Raw genomic sequence first — 18511 nt, 5'->3', positions numbered from 1 at the left:
AACTTTTTTTTTTTTTTTTTTTTCTGAGATGGAGTCTCTCTCTGTCGCCCAGGCTGGAGTGCAGTGGTGCGATCTTGGCTCACTGCAAGCTCTGCCTCCCGGGTTCATGCTATTCTCCTGCCTCAGCCTCCCGAGTAGCTGTGACTACAGGCGCTAGCCACCATGCCCAGCTAATTTTTTTGCATTTTTATTAGAGATGGAGTTTCACCGTGTTAGCCAGGATGGTCTCCATCTCCTTACCGTGTGATCCGCCTGCCTTGGTCTCCCAAAGTGCTGGAATTACGGGCGTGAGCCACCGCACCCGGCCTGAAAAGCACTTCTACAGTTCATCAGATTCAGAATTTAAGTGCATACACTCATTGCGCTTTAAATCTTCATTTAACCTCATTAGAAAAAACCCCGAAAAGGCTGGGCGTGGGCGGATCACCTGAGGTCAGGAGTTCGAGACCAGCCTGGCCAACATGGTGAAACACTGTCTCTACTAAAAAGACACACACACACACACACACACACACACACACACACACACACACAATTAGCTGGGTGTGGTTGTGCATGCCTGTGATTCCAGCCACTCTGGAGGCTGAAGCAGGAGAATCGCTTGAACCTGGGAGGTGGAGGTTGCAGTGAGCCGAAATCACACCACTGCACTCCAGCCTGGGTAAGAGAGCAAGACTGTCTAAAAAAGAAAGAAAGAAAGAGAGAGAGAGAGAGAGAGGAAGGAAGGAAGGAAGGAAGGAAGGAAGGAAGGAAGGAAGGAAGGAAAAAGAAAAAGAAAAACCCAAAACATTATTAGTTCAGGACCTTTTCTGACTGAAATGATAATGGGAACTGAGTATGAAAAGAGGAATCTGCAGCTGGATAGGTCCAAACCAAACCAGATAGGAGCAATATCATGCCTAATTAAGGAAGGATTTTCTCAAATGAATTTTGGAATGACCATATGCCCAGGGAACTGGTAGATGGCTTGAGGTTGGGCAACAGGACACACTATTTGGGAGAACTAAGTGTTACTCTATTATACTAATATATGAGTAATGTACTCATGTGCTGTAATTAAAACAAGTAAAGAGATTATATGTCCTACTTGTTGTTGATGGGTGCTTTTTCTCGAATTATGTATTGGGATTAAATTGGCTATCAATATACACTTAAAAAAATACGGAACTCAGCTACAGGGCCGCTGTTGGCCTTTTGTCCACAAAACCTTGTAGTTTAGTGAAGTAGTGAGTGAGTGCTATCTTATTGGCCACCTTAGTGAACAATAATCTTCATTCTAGTGATCTTTCTTAGCTTTTGTCAAATGACAGAAACCTGAATTGCCATATTGGTATGTGCTGTTTGTTATGTGGCCTTGCTGTGACCTTTCTAAAGTAATCTAGAAGCTCTTATTTATTTTTTTTTAATGTCTCAGAAGGAAAAACATAATATCACCTTAAGCCTGGTTCTTATTCTTACTTGAGGTTAATGGGAATACCACCCTTTGGATGAAAATAATGAACTTACTACAAATTGTTCATTTATAACAAGCAAGTTTCACATAGATGACCTGTCTACTTTGCCCTACTGAAAACAAAATATTTTTTCAGCTGTAACTTTGCCCTGAGTTCATATAGCACCTTTCTTCTCTTCCTTCTCCATATGCTGAATGACACGTGAGTTTTTTTTTTTTCTGAATTTGAAAAAGTAACATATTTGGCAGCATTAGGATAAAGAATGATCTCTTATAAGTTTATATAAACACATTGAAAAGCTTACTCATGCAATTTATCCTCTCATCTTACTGTATATGTAAACAAGTGAGGTTTTAGTTTTTGTTTGTAATATTTAGATTATTTATTTTGGAAATTTAAAAATTATGCTTCTTATATCTGCTGTTCTTCACTAGAATAAATAAGGATTATGGAATTTTCCTGTCACCTTTTCTTAAATCTCATTCATTGTATAGATAACGAGCTTCTTAACACAGACTATATTTTAACTTACTGTTTCATCTGCTATACATGAAAATAGTAGATGTTTCATAATTAAATTGAATGAAATTTGTAAACGCTGTAAATCTTTAATGGGATTTTTAAAAGTACTTGAGAGAAATCCATGACAGCTCATGGGCTTTGGAATCTTACCTGGTTTCAAAACCTGGCTCAATCGCCTATCTATGTCTCTTTAAATCTTATCTGTGAAGTAGGGGTAATGATCCCTACATCGCAGGGGTGTTTTGAGCATTACATAAAACAGTGTATGTTAAGGACTTCATATAACATGTAACATATGGTGACCATTCAATAACATCTGCAATTTATGATGTTGTTACTGTATAATTATTATTATTATTATACTGAACTCTGAGATTCTCCTTGCTCCCTTTTTTAAAAGGACAGACACATCTTGTAAAACAAAAAAGTCATTATCATTGAAAATGCAATTCAAAATAAACAAAAGAATTAATGTGGACAGGAAGAGTGAGGAACTAAAAGGAGCCATGAGAGAGTTTAAAGATGGATAGTTAGTGAAGGCAAATTTCTTTTTACCTTTGGAAGCGTTAGGGGGATTACTCCTACCTTGGAAGCACAGTAGTCACTAAACCAACATTATTAAGAATAAAGTACTTTTTAGAGGCAGAGGGGTATAATTGAAAGCTTCAGTTTGAAGTCAGACAGTCCTGGCTTTGAGTCTTAGTTCAGCTACTTAAATATTCTATGATTTTATGTGAGTACCCTAACTTTTGAGTCCAATTGCCTCATCTTTAAAGTAGGAATGGTAAAAACTTGTCTAGTGCCTGGCAGCATTAATAAATAGTTTATTATTACAAATATTGTTTTATTCCTCCTCTTTTCTTTTTCTCCATGTTCATTGGTTACTTTAAAAAGAAATTTACCTTCACTGACTATCCATCTTTAAATTCTCCCATGGCTCCTTTTAGTTCCTCACTCTTCCTGTCCACATTAATTCTTTTCTTGTTTATTTTGAATCGCATTTTTAATGATAATGACCAATTAATTGACCACAAAATAGAGGAACAGTGTGGGAAAGAAAAGATGTAGCTGAATGTCTTGGTAAATTTTAAACCTAAGTCATTAGCTAATCTTTACTTCCAATAAACTGCATTTCCTTTACATGGTAAATAGAGATGTGAATAAAATGTTTTGGGTGTTTGATGATGATGTCTAATTGGCTTTTATAGTCCCAGCTCTGAGAGTATACTTGAATTAGTATTCTGTTTCATGAATGATTTCTTGTCTTGATTGTCATTTGACCATTGAATTTTCTTTCATATTTTAAATAAAGGCTGGATTTTTCCATGTATAAATCTCTATCTGTAATCTTTCAAGTAGCAAGTTGTTTTAAACTGCTTATTTTTAAAAATCTGTCAGCGGAATTAGAATTTTGTTGTAATAAGTACTCTAACTTCTAGGATATAGTTAATATTACTTACTGAATATTGAAAACTTTACTTTAAATTGTCCCATTTTTACAGAAGACAAGATGCAACTACAACTAATCTACTTACTATAAAAGGACAGGATAGCAGGTAGGCTGTACTTTACCCAGCCACTCTAACATATCTGCTTCTACAAATGGAATATTTAAAGGTTAATGTGTTGCCAGACTCTGTTTAGTGGCCTTGAAGGTACAAATCAAGAATGGTTGCCTGGGCGTGGTAGTTCATGCCTGTAATCTCAGCACTTTTGGAGTCTGAGGCAGGTCGATCACCTGAGATCAGGGGTTTGAGACCAGCCTGCCTGGCCAACATGGTGAAACCCCGTCTCTACTAAAAGTACAAAAATTAGCTGGGTGTGGTGGCCCTTGCATATAATCCCAGCTACTAGAGAGGCTGAGGCATGAGAATCACTTGAACTTGGGAGGTGGAGGTTGTTGCAGTGAGCTGAGATTGCCCCAGTGTACTCCAGCCTGGGCAATAGAGTGAGACTCCATTTCAAAAAAACAAAAACAGAAACAAAAAAAACACAACGGCGAACAGTGCAAGTAAGAGTCTAGGCCTAAGTTTCTGGCATATTTACTGTGAGTTCCCACACTCAATTCAGTGAAAGTAATTTTATTTTCTTGGTGTATACATAAATTCTGAGACTTGGCTTGTTCTATATTATTATAATATTATATATTAGTTACAATATGCATTGAAATGTTTGTTGTACACTGAAAAAAGTTGACTTATGGAATGATAGAACTTTGAAGTTCTGAAGTGTCCTAGAGATTAATGTAACTTCTTTTTATGGATGAAAAATTAAGGTTTAAAGAATAACAGTGATTTCATCAAGTTTACAGTCTTAACCTGGAGACCCAAGACTTCTTTCTTACTTCTAGTCTGGCATTTTTGGCTCCAAATTCTCTTTAAGGTTTTTATGCTTTCCCTGTATTTGTTTTATTAAGTAATAGAAACATAAAAAAAAATTAGGTAAAGCTGCTAATCCAAAACAAATGAACTAATTAAAAAATGGACTGTATATTATGGGAGATTTTAATTAAACAATGATTTTAAAAATTTGTTATATAGCAATACATAGCTATTTAACTTTAGGATAGTGTTGCTTAAAATTACATATATGACAAATAAATATTATGATAATGATATGTTGCATATATTTTGACTTTGAACACACATTGTAAATTATAATAATACTTACTTGTTCAGTAAGAGCTGTATTCACAAAGAGACCATGCAATAGTCTGTTTTCAGAAAAGTTGAAGATGCTTAGCAGAGTCTAAAGTTTATTCGTTTAAAAAAGTATATGAATGGGAGTACTGTTTAGTTTCTTGACAGATGGTTTCTTTAAATAGAAACTAACGTTATAAAAACTCATATTATCAATAATGTATCTACGTATGTGGTTATATAAAGACTCTGCCCTCTGGGACTTTGTGTTCTAAGTAAGTAAGAGATATAAAGAAAGTATACAAACAACACCAAAACCATTGCTTAAATATATTAAATAATTAAAATAACAATCTAATCAGATGTTTTGGTGAGTGCCACCTATAGGATGAAGTATAAATACTTCTATCCTATTGTATTCTATTGGAATGATCTGTTAATATGCCTGCATTTCCACCAAACTATGTTCTTCAGGGCAACAAGAATCAAGTATTAGGTAGTTATTTTCCCCTAGTGTGCTGGGACTATAGCAGATATTGAATAAATAAATGAAGGAGGGTGAGAACTTGTGGTTCCTTGTCTTTTCTGTTTTATTCAAGATCATGAAGGCTCCTGAATCTGGAGCTTACCTTTCTACATCTGTCTCCTTTCAAGTTGCAGAGTTATAAAATATTAGAAACACATGACACTGGATTAATTTTTGTTGAATGGATAGGTAGAAACATGGCTAAAATATGAATGAAGTACAGACGGCACAAGAAGAAGAGCAATGAATGTCAGTATTTATTTGAGTCATGGAAGGAAGAGGATCTTAATGAATATGGGGGGAGATGAGCTTGGTGAATAGTGAAGGCTAGCTAGGTTCACTACTCACTAAGCACCAATGTCTTTGGAGATACTCAAGAAGGAATGGCCACAGGCACTGTGATCAGGTGCAAAAATCAAATAATCAAATACACTAATGAAAAGCAGAAGAGTTCTGTGGTAGGAAATTGTTAAATGTACCATGTGTTCAGTTCTCTAGTAGAATTTAAAATGGATATATGTTTTAACCACTTTCCGGCTTAAATAGTAAAAACAGCTTTCTTTAACAGGCTGTGTTTACTTTCAGTCATGTTCACATTTTTGATATTTCTGATTATTTTAAGGACTTCCTATATTGTGATTTTGTTTCTTTGCTACTGCTTGTGAGGCATAGTTTTCATGTAATTCTACATGACATTGTGATGACAGAATAGTACAGTTTTTCTTGAAAGTTTTATAAGACCTATAACAGGAAACAATATATTGTAAATCTGTCATTTCCTACAAAGTCTTTGCAGAGAGAAAACACTATTTTCCAGCTGAATGAACTTTATTTGCACATTATTTGTTATACTTCCTGTACCCTCATGTTATATTGGCTTAATACATTTTGACGTTTCTTTTATGTGATTGCTTTTATTTAACCACCCGTATTTTTGTTGATAATAATAAAATTCCATGTTTTCATATAAATATATTCAGTTTCAAAAAACAAAATGGTTTCTAAAAGGCCATTAACCCAACCAAAAATAAAGCATATGAAAAAGTAGTTTAACCAACCAACCAACCAACCAAAAAAACAAACAAGGATTATAAACCTGGGAGGCTCAGCTTACTAATAAGAGGGATGTAACTATAATATGAAATAATATTTCTTTCACCCATCAGACTGGCAAGGATAAAACAGTTTGATAAAACACAGTTTTTGTGGGCATAGGAAAATAACTAGTGTAAGGAAATAGCTACTTTCATATGCGATTGTGGGGAGTATATATTGGTATAGTTTTCTTTGGAGGTTGATTTGGCAATATTTGTCAAAATTAAAAATGTACTTGTCTTTGACAAGAATTCACCTCCAGAGATGTTTACAAAGTATATTTTGGTATTTAGAAATGTTTATTGCATCCACTCTAAGGATTCATAGGAGGCTTTAAATAAACTTTAGCATATCCATATATGTGTATGCTTTGTGTATATAAAATTGAAAAGTATATGTCTTTAAAACAATGTCTTTATTTGATATGTGTCTACATACAAAGGTATGTACATACTCATACAAAATTCTATAAAAGTCCAAAAGTCTTAGAAGGGAACTTTCTTTTCATTGTTATTTGTTATTCTGTTTGAATTTTTGTTTTTATCATGTACATGCATTACTTTTTTTGTATCAGTTTAACAGCTTTTTTGAGGTGTAGTTTATATGCTAGAAGATTTACCAGTTTAATATATCAGTTTCACGGGTTTTTCAAATATTTACTGAGTTGTGTGGCATCCAACCCTGCAATCTAATTTTAAAACCTTTTCATTGCCCCCCAAAGAATTCTTGTACCTATTAGCAGTCCTTCCTCATCATCCCTTAGTAGTTCCTCTCCATCACCCCTTACTCCTCCAACTCTAGGCCACCACTGTTCTACTTTCTGTAGGTGGACTTGCCTGTTCTGGAATTTTATGTGAAGAATATCATACATAATTGGTCTTTGTGATTGGCCTCTTTCACTTAGCATAATGTATTTGAGGTTCATCCATGTTTTAGTATGACTGGTATTATTTTTTGAATTTAAAACTGTTAAAAAAAAGTGAAAACAGCAGTTTCAGAATTACCTATCCTGCTGAAGTATATTGCCCCATGGCTGTGAAGTGGTAATGAATTATAGAGAAAATTTTTTAAGTTAAAAGTTACCATGTATTGAGCATCTATGATGTGCTAGTCACACTATTAGGCTTTATGTATGTTACATCATATATAAATCCTTATGGCATATGTAATAGGTAGTATTATATTGTTTCTACAAGTGAACAAATTAAATTATATGATCATTAATTTTTTGTGTCAATTTACACATGAAAGTGTAAAGTATATACATGTGCAGATGTATACTTCGCAGCTAAAGTTAAAATATGTAAAGTGCTAAAATATTGCTGTAATACACAGTGAAAATGTCATTCACTGTCTAGAGATGTCCAATAGAACTTTTTGCAGTGATGAGAATGATCTATATCTGTTCTGTCTGTTATGGTATCCACTACTGCATATGGCTTTTGATTACTTGAGATATGACTAGGGTGAATGAGGAAACAAATTTTAATATTATTTAATTTTAATTAATTTAAATTTAAATAACCACACTCTGATTACGGTCATGATTTGATACTCGTGATAGATTTACTCTTCCAGTTGGGGAGTGGAAACAACTTGATCAAAAACATGAACAAAGTCTATGAAAAAATGGTATGCAAGATCCTGGATATTAAGTATTGAAGGACAGTGTTCCCTGAGGTATAGGTGGAACAAATGTGCTCTACAGTTACCCAAGCTTACTGTCTAGAGAGAATTTCCAGGCATGGATCAAAGAGGGGTCACTCAGACAAAACCTAGAGGACTTTCTGAGTGGAGGAAATAAAACTCAAAGTGTAGGAGGACCATGCTGGATAGAGTTCACAGAACAGGGGACTATAGAGGAAAGTACTCAGCTGATTACTGAGTAGGGCTTACATGTGAGGAAACTGCTCCAGGCCAAAGAATGAACAGTCTGAAGAATTAGAGGTTTTTAATTGAGTAGATAGCACTCAAACAGGAATAGGAATACTGTTTTATTAGTCAGACTGGAAATCTCAAAGATTCACGTGGCACTGGGTAAAGTACACATAATGTTTTACCTTAGTAATGGGGAATAATTAGCCCTGGATTTCATTTCTTGTTAAAATATCTTAAAAGCAAGTCCTTAAAAGATCAAACCATTTCCAAGTAACGTAACTGTGTCTCACAACAAAGCTCAAGAAAACTTATGGGAATACAAACATAGACAACACCCATTAAGGTAAAATTTAGAATGGCTGACAGCCAGTAAAAAATTACCACCATGCAGTAAGAAATAGGAAAATTTGAGCCATAATGAAGAGATAAATCAGCAAATTAATGCCAAATGAGAACTTATAAATATGTTAAATTAGCAGGCAAAGACATTAAAAAGAGTTATCATAACTGAATTTTATAGTTTCAAGAAGTTAGAGATATGGAAATAGGGGGAAAAAGGAAAAATGAAACTTCTAGCGAGGAAAATTAAAATTTGTGAGATGAAAAGCTTACTGGATGATATTAATGGCAGATTATACATTGCAGAATAAAACATTAGTGAACCTGAAGACATAAGAATAGAGACCATCAAAAATGAAACATAGAGAGAAAAGAGACTTTTTTTTTTTTTTTTGAGACAGAGTCTCATTCCATCACCCAGGCTGGAGTGCAGTGGTGCAGTCTCACTCACTGCAACCTCTATTTCCTGGGTTCAAGCAATTGTCATGTCTCAGTCTCCCAAGTAGCTGGAATTACAGATGTGCACCATGATGACTGACTAATTTTTGTATTTTTAGTGGAGACAGGGTTTTGCCATGTTGGACAGGCTGGTCATGAACTCCTGACCTCAAGTGATCTGACAACCTCAGCCTCCCAAAGTGCTGGGATTACAGGGATGAGCCACCGTGCCTGGCCAAGGTTTTTTGTTTCTTTTTTAATCACCAAATAAAGATAACATCTGTGAGTTGTGGGTAACCTGTTCATGTAGTTGGAGTTCTTGAAGCAGAGGAGAAAGGAGAAGAAAAAATAATGATGAAATAATGACTGAAAATTACTCAAATTTAATAGAAACTGTAAACCCACAGAGCCAAATAGCCTAATAAATCCCACTACAGGAAATATTTTGAAGACTATCCCAGGCACATCATAATCAAATTGTGAAAAGACAATGGAGTGACGTTTGTAAACCACTGAAACAGAATGATCCATCAACCTAGAATTCTATACCCAGCAAAAGTATCTTTCAAAACAAAATGAAAAAATTTTTTGCAGACCTACATTTTTAAGTCAAAGTGATTAAAATATGATGAATTTAGATGTATCTGTACATACATGCACTATGGATGACAATAATAGCACAAAGGTCGAGAGGGGAGAAATGGAAATACATTATTGGAAGATTTGTATTCTATATGTTACGTAGTATAATGTCATTTGAATATAGACAATTTAAAGATGTGTACTATAAACCATAAAACCAACACTAAAATAAGCCAACAAAGGGAATAAAATGGAATTATTGAAACATACTCAGTTACTGGGGGCAGTAGCTTATATTTGTAATCCCAGCATTTTCAGAGGCCAAGGCAGACAGATCACCTGAGGTCAGGAGTTTGAGACCAGCCTGGCTGACATGGTGAAACCCCATCTCTACTAAAACTACAAAAATTAGCTGGGTGTGGTGGCACATGCCTGTAATCCCAGCTACTGGGGAGGCTGAAGCAGGATAATTGCTTGAACCTGGGAGGTGGAGGTTGCAGTGAGCCGAGATTGCACCACTGCACTTCAGCTTGGTGACAGAGTGAGACTCCGTCTCAAAAAACAAAACAAAACAAAACAAAACAAAACAAAAGAAAAACTCAGTTGATCTAAAAGGGGCAGAAAGGAGGGGAAAAAACAGTAAGAGACAAGTAGAGAAATAAATAGCAAGATGATAAATTTAAACATAAGCATACCAATAATCACATTAAATGTAAATAGTCTAAATATCTCAATTAAGACACAAAGATTTTCTGATAGGATAAAAAAGCAGGAAACTATTATATGCTGCCTACAAGCAATACACTTCAAATATAAAGACCCCAATCAGTTAAAACTAAAAGAGAGCTAACATCAAGCCAAAGAAAGGTGGAATTACCATCCAACAAGTAATGGGAGAATGCTATAAGCAGCTTTTTGGGTGAATATGTTTATTATTTTGCTTATGATGATTATTTTACAGGTATATAGCTATGTTGAAACTTATGAAATTGTACACTTTAAATATGTACAGTTTATATTAATTATACCTCAATAAAGCTATTACATCATTTAGATAGCCACATGTGTCCAGTAACTATAGTATTGGACTACAGTATCCTGTAATGTCCTTGAGGGTCAGAATTATATTTAAATATCCTCTCTATCGAGCAGGTACAGAGTAACCACTTGGCCAACATTTGTTTAATGAAGGAATGTAAGATACAGCTAGCTCAGTGAGTATGGGCATATCGCTTACCTTTTCAGGATCTGAGTTTCCTCATGAAAAAATATGATGTTTTGTTTCAAAATTTCTCTTAGCTCTAAAATTCTGTAATTTCAAACACAGAGGAAATATTCTTCATTATTTAACTGTGGATTTAGATTTATTTGGAAAAATACTTTGTGAAAGTCACAATGATAAACTAGCATAGTTTTAAAAACTTTTTAAAAACGTAGCTAAAAATGAAATGCTGTTTTTAGCATCTTTAACCAAAATAATAACAAACATATTTTGCATTAAGTTCCCATCTTTCTTGATAAAATCCAAAATCCTTCCAGTGGCTCTATGCATATGGTCCTCTGGCTTTTCTCTTATAGTGTCTCTGCTAACAAGTCTCTTCTTCTTTGATCACTTTATATAAAATAACAATCCCCAGTCTTCTGTATTTCTTTTTCCTTATTCTACTTTATTTATCTCCAAAACTCCTACTACTGTCTAACATACATCTTTTTAAAAATATATTCTCTCACCTGGCTAGAAGATAAGTTCCATGAGGGCAAAGACTTTGTCCATTTTGTGCGTTGTTCTAAGTTTTAGAACAGTACCTGGAACATAGTAGGAATTCAATAAATATTTGTTTAATGAATCAGTCAATTGCGCTGTAATATCCTTTTGATTTATTCTCCTAATTATTGGTGATATTAGAGATTTCAAAAGGGCTGCCTGATTAAAAATAATTTCTTTCCAGATTTATGTCTCTGGGTTAGGTTTTTCTATCTAGATCACTTATGTCAGTAACAAAACAAGATAAAAACAATCTGCTGATGCCTCCACTTTTATATGCATCATCTCACTAATTCTTCTAAATAATTCAAAGTGTGATATTATTTTCAGTTTATAGATAAGGGATCTAAGGTTTAAGGAAATTATATAAAGTATCTAGAGTTACACAGAACTAGGATTCAAACCAAGATCTATCTTACTCTAAAGCTTGAGTTCTTAAACATTGTACTTTTTCTCAGTTTCAAGTGTATTATTTGTAAAGATAATTATCAGTTTAGTACGAACACAGATAGGTTAGCATATTAGGATAGAACCTGGCAACATTTTGAGGGAAGGCAGACTTTGGATACTTAGAGAAGATGAAGAGTGTGTGAAAGATTTGTGGGATACTTCTAGAGAGGTTTTTGGTGTGATCTGCAAGGGGGACACTGATTAGTGCTGGAAAAGTCTGAAGCATTGAACATCTGGGAAGGATGACATTGTCCAATGGGGATTGAATGATAAAGAAATGAAAAAAAATTGAGTATCATGACTGGGTTTTGTTAGGCAAATTATAACCAGTAAATAAACCCACTTAGACTTTAATTTATAATCAATTAGAAATAACTGAAAATTATTTTACATGCTTTATGTTTCTAAAAACAGTGAAATGGTAAAATGAACCTTGTGCATCATGGATAGGGTGTTTTAAGTCAGTGGAGAAGAGAGATGGAGAGAGGAAGGAAGAAGGGAAAGAGGGAGGGGAGAAGAGTATGTGTGTTTAGCACAGAAAGAGATTTTATAGATATAAAATGTTACATAAATATATATAATATTTACTTCATAGTAATTGATAACAATCCTCTTTTTCGTTGGTTTATTTATATGTTTCTAAGTCATTCAGGCTGTATGTATAATGCTTATCTTAGGCTAAGATAGCAAACTTGTCAAGCTTGATTTGTAATGGCAAAACTACCATGCTTTCATCAGGTTGAGTAGAAATTATTTGTGTTAGAAATAGCAAAACATTTTTTGTAGTGTTTTCATTTCTGTTCTTGTGGTCACCCTTTCACAGTTGAAAGAAAGTTCATTTCTTATTTGTCTGTGATGTGAGGCCATTGACAATTGTTAGGCTTAATTTGTGCTGTTGTTTTTTAACATAAGAATGCATTCTACAATTTTAATTTTTGTGATTTAAAACAACTTTTCTAATCTGTTTTTTTGGTATAACTAAGACGTTAGTCAGGACTGGAGTTCTGGGCTCCTTCAACATACCATCTTAATATGTTGTGTTTACTGTGATGTTTTTCAGATCATCATTTCAGATGTTCTGCCTGCTTCTAGAGGAATTACTTTTATAGCTAGTCTGTATTCCACAAAGGAATATTGTATTTTTATGAGCTTTTCTTATTGATTAGAATTGGTTGACAACTGGACTGTATTTTACATTAGAAGATCTGGTCATCTTCATATCATAGTTAATAACCTTTCTGATTCATTCACTGAATTGTTTATACAAAAGCTGTTGTCCTTGTTTTTAAGTTAAGCTTGCGTGTTTAGGCATTCTAACAGACAGTTAAAAATTAACTGTTCCCTTTTTTGTGAACCCTGTTACCCTTTTATCCAGTCTATATATGTATGTGTTGTATATAATTATATACATGATGATAGTTACATATAAGTATTGGCAATTTATTCTCCTAATATGGGCTATATTAGGGATGTCCAATCTTTTAGCTTTTCTGGGCCACATTGGAAGAAGAAAAATTGTCTTGGGCCATACTTGAAATACACTAACACTAATGATAGTTGATGAACTAAAAAAAAAATTGCAAAAAAATCACAGTGTTTAAAGAAAGTTTACAAATTGTATTGGACCACATTCAAAGCTGTCTTGGGGCTCATGCAGCCTGCAGGCTGCAGGTTGAACAAGCTTGGTTTATATGAAAGGTTGAGGAATATGAAATGTGTGTGACTGGTTTGTATATGCTTTTATTGTTTCAGGCACAAGATCTAATAGTATTTTGCTTTTATGAGTCACTCAAATGGTGATGTCAGTGTTCTTTTGCAAGTAATGTATTTTCTCTTCATTACAGGTCCTTTTGTTTTGCATCACAGCTGCCATGTACATGTTCTTTTTCAGGTATGTTCTGTTATACTTATTTACTTTAATACCCCAAACAGTATCTCTTTGTAATTTCATCAACCATGAAACTAAAGTATTCTCCAAATAATTATCCCTTACAAGCAGCATACTCCCCCCTGCACCCCCGCCCAGAGTGGACAGAGATAAATCATTGCTCCTTCGTGAGTAAAGAAAAGAGAAAGAGAGGGAAGGAAGACTTATTCCCCCTCACCCCCCATTCTATTTATAAATTCATCCTAGAAAGTTGAATATGTTAATTAATAGGACTCAAATCCTGATAAGTGAATTTTTATCTTTTATGGACCTGATTGTATGTAAATACTTATTTTTCACTCTGCTTATAAAACAATCAACATTTTACATTTAGATAAGAAAAAATGACAGTAGAGCTCTATCTAAGCCTTCTGCAAAGATAACCTAGCACATTAATGATAGTCTGTAAAATATTGTTTGTTACAATGTCAAAGTTGTACTTTTCATTGACACTGGTCCCAGGTTTGTTGGGGGCTAAGGGGAAGAATGTTAGGATGGCCCAAGATTTAAATGCCCGTAAGAAGGATTTCTGTCATCTTCGTATAATCCCAGCAGTGTGCGAATGATTTTTGATTAGGGAGAGTCCCCTCATTTATAATCTTTATTTCTTTATTTTTAGTGATACCAATTAATTTCCATTTATTTTACTCTTATTGCCCTCATTTGAATAGATTTTTTTTATATTTATGGATCTAGCAAAATTCAATCTTAGCAGATGGGACCAGGCTTTTCAAATTAAAATCTGTGCTTAATTAACAAAGACAGTTGTGGATTTTTAGTAGGATGTATTTTGTAGATGTATTTCTTTAAGAATAAAACGATCCAACCGTACCAGAATTAAAAAAAAATTTATTTTTAATTTTTGTGGGGACATAGTAGTTGTACATGAGATGTTTTGATATAGGGGTATGATGAATAATAATCAAATGCTATTATCCTTTGTGTTACAAACAATCCAATTTACACTCTTAGTTATTTAAAAATGTACAATTTATTATTGACTATAGTCACCCTGTTGTGCTATCAAATAGTAGGTCTCATTCTTTCTTTTTCTATACCCATTAATCACACCCACCTCCCCCTACTCCTCACTACTCTTACCACCCTCTGGTAACCATCATTCTACTCTCTATGTCCATGAGTTCAATTGTTTTGATTTTAGATCCCACAAATAAGTGAGAACATGTGACATTTTCCTTTCTGTGCCTGGCTTAATTCACTTAACATAATGATCTCCAGTTCCGTCTATGTTGCAAATGACAGGATCTCATTCTTTTTTATGGCTGAATAATATTCCATTGTATATTATGTACCATATTTTATTTATTTATTCATCTGTCAGTGGACACTTAGCCTCCTTCCAAATTTTACTATTGTGACCAGTGCTGCAACAAACATGGGAGTGCAGATATCTCTTCGATATATTGATTTGCTTTATTTTGAGTATGTACTCAGCAGTGGGATTGCTGGATCACATAATAGAGATCATAGATCTCTATTTTTCCAGAATTTTTAAACCACTAATTTCCTGCTAGTGTGTCCTAATAAACATTTTATAAAGCACAATTATATAATTTTAAATTGTTTTGAGTTTTAAAAATGTCATATGCAAATAAAAAATGATAATGTTACTGTAATTATTCTTGTAAAGAGACAGCCAGGCTTTTAGAAGGGGAAACATAGATGAAGAGCCAAGGTAGGGAGGACTTGAACTGCAAAGGATTTTGTATCAGTCATTAGGATGCATAGGATTTTGTATCAGTCATTAATGACTGAGGAATTATTGGAGCTATCTGGTTGTCTTTGTGAAATTGTTTGATCTATTTATTACTTTCACTGTATCTTCATATGCAATACACTTTTCCTGTGGCCTCTTTCCTATATTTTAATAATTTAGAGGTGGGTTGTGGGAGTTATGAACAATGACTCATTGATTTCTAAAAACTTCTTAATTGTATTCAGACACATTATTGGGACAATATTCCAAAAAGTTCACATACTTTGTCTTTATATTTTTATGTTCTATCTAGCCTGAAGATATAGCATACCAAGTAGGGAAAATGCAATCATAAAAAGCTTGAAAACTAGAAACATAACTTGTTGACATACCCAAGAAGAAAGTCCAATCTTAAGTAAATTTTCTTTTTCGTGAAAATTCCTAACAGAACAGGCATTTAAAATCTTTCCCACTGTGGCACTTAAAGACATATGTGATTAATGTGTAACATTTCTTAGTCATCAGAAGTTTTTGAGGTTTAAAAATAAATCATTTGTTAAATACACCAATAAAGGCCCAATTTATAGCATGGGTCTAGGAAATTATGTTTTGAAAACTGCTGCGATCAACCCAGTATTTTTGGTGTAGAAAGAAAATCAACCCTATAAATATGTGTTTTGGTGCAGAGCTACGGAACCTTTTCCTGTTTCAGTCACAAGTCTAGGTTAAAAACAACAGTTTAAAATACTTTCCAGAAGGCTCAATACAAGGTTTAAGTGCCAAAATAAACACTTTTAATTTTCTGAGGAAAGGGGTTGTTTTTCTCCTAAAAGAAGTACTATCACCAAATTCGCTGTTCTTGGCAGAAGTTCGTTTGAATAGCTCAACAACAGAGGTTTGGTAAATGGTAAAATCAAACAATTTATAAAGTATTACAACCAAACAAAACAATATTAGATTTGTCTGCATGCTAGCTTGTGTTGGGAATGAACACTTGGCAGGTCCAATTGCATTTGAATATTTTATTTTAAAATTAAATTGTATTATAAATACATATATTTGAGGACACATTTATTTCATTTATTAACAATTATGTTAAATCTAATTGCCTGAAGTTGGATAGTCAAATGATATTGTCCCCAGGACTCCATTTATGGTAACCTCCTTTGAGAAGAGGATAGGGAAGAATTTTATATTTGAAATAAGTCAACTTGTGTTTTTATCCTAATCTGTAAATGGGCAGAGGGGAAATGGGAAAATGAGGGCTGCTTTCAATAAAAAGAAAATATGCCATTTTTTTTCAAAGAAAGAACTTGAGAAGTAGTTTCATAAATGTTTTCCAAAGATGTCACAAGATGTGATGACTATACTATTAATTTACTTAAAAGCAACACATTTTTGATATTGAAAACTATGTGAAAACTATAATGTGTAATGAAATAACTTACTTTTACATAGCTCTTAATAGTTTTTAATAGTTATTTTACATATATAATCTCATAGGTTATAATCAGATTTTCATATTATGCACCAGAAGTAAGGCTTATGTTCAAATGGAATCATCCACTTACTTCTGGTGTGTAATGTGAAATGCTTCAAAGGCTTGGGCTGGGAAAAGGTAATGTGTGAGGAGAGAGCTCTAGTTCTGTTCTGGTCAGCTGGCCTGCCAGCCATGTAGCTAGCCATCACAAGTGTCTCTTGATACCCATACATGCTATGGATTCTGTTAGGAACTGGATTACAAGGGAAGGTGGAACATATCCTGAGGATGTTTTGAAAGAGTTTTTTGTATAATTTCAGTGGGCATTCTTCATAATACTTTTACCTCCATTGTTTAATCACCTTGTTACTACTATGTATGCTATTGTCATTGCTGTACCTTAGGGCATTGTTTGTTTCTATCGATTTTGGCCAAGCAGAAGTCATATTTAAAAACTTTTTAGAAAATTTGGTCTCATGCACCCCTTGAAATAATTTCTTTACTTCCAAATATGTATTTATGGGCAAAGCAGTTTGCATTCATCATAATTTTTCATTCAGGATTGATTGGGGTCTTCCTAACAGTCATGTGGAAAAAGAAATCAGTTTCTTTTGATCACTAAATCTTCTAATCAAGAAGCAAAAGAAAGAATCAATAATAAACATCAAAACTATTGCACTTAACCCTACTCACACATAAAAAAGAAAAATGCAACATTTTAAAATATTAATTCATTGATTTTATGTTCACCATTAGGTATCTGTCTATGAAGAATATTTGAGAGAAAGGAAGTAGTTCAGCATAATTTTTATAGATTAACTTAAAATAGTACTGTAAAGTGTATTATAACTCCTTCAATCCCAACCTAGTAAGTACCAGCTAGAAATTCTTTCCACATGCCTTTGCAAAAGCAACAACAAATCCACGTTTATTTTAACATATAGATTGAATGGTTCCAACTTGTCATAGCAGTTAATCTATAGACAATATAGGACTGATTCACAGTAGAAATATCTTAAATAATCTGATGTCAACATTGTGCAGCATGGCATTTTTAGTTGGAAATCAGTGTAAGTCAGAGTTTATTGTTATACTTTAAACTTTTAGAAACTATTTCTTTTTGCCATTTGAGAATTCTAATCAATTCTCTGTGAAGGCATAAATAAATGATTTTATTAGTCTCAAGGTGTAGGTTTAGTTTATCTATTTAAGAAAACCAGACTATTTATTGGCTGGACAACCTGCAAGTCTTGAGTGAAAGACTTGTGATTATTCTTGAACATCTTTATATAAGCGTACCTTAGTATATTAGAGATAACTTTAGAAGCAAATAAAAAACTATTGATCTTGGCCTTTAAACCATTTACTGATTTTTAAGTGGAAGGTCTTTAATGTTAATTCGGTTCTATGTTTATTTTTAATTTTTAAAATTTTTAATTTTTATAGGTATATAGTAGGTGTATATACTTATGGGGTCCATGAGATGTTTTGATATGGGCACACAGTGCATACCTAACTGTCACATCAGGATACATGATTCATTGCCTCAAGCATTTATCATTTCTCTGTGTTACAAACATTCTAATTATATTCTTAGTTATTTTTAAATATACAATAAATTATTGTTGACTGTAGTCACCCTGGTGTGCTATCAAATAGTAGGTCTTATTCTTTGTATCTAACTCTATTTTTGTACTCA

At 33.6% G+C, this 18511-nt stretch overlaps 1 protein-coding gene across 3 annotated transcripts in view; it reads left to right on the top strand.

The window, feature by feature from the left end:
* The window catches only part of TMEM135 (transmembrane protein 135), a 273418-nt gene that overhangs the window by 180392 nt on the left and 74515 nt on the right, over positions 1-18511 (top strand). For all 3 annotated transcript variants that reach the window (XM_030829053.1, XM_030829054.1, XM_030829055.1), the window contains one exon: positions 13533-13579. In XM_030829053.1, the coding sequence (XP_030684913.1) occupies positions 13533-13579 (47 nt within the window). The remainder of the gene's footprint in view (positions 1-13532; positions 13580-18511) is intronic.

This window comes from Nomascus leucogenys, chromosome 15 (genome assembly GCF_006542625.1).
Source record: "Nomascus leucogenys isolate Asia chromosome 15, Asia_NLE_v1, whole genome shotgun sequence".
Lineage (NCBI taxonomy): Eukaryota > Metazoa > Chordata > Mammalia > Primates > Hylobatidae > Nomascus > Nomascus leucogenys.
Note: the sequence above shows the minus strand (reverse complement) of the source record. Positions and strands in the feature narration are given on the sequence as shown.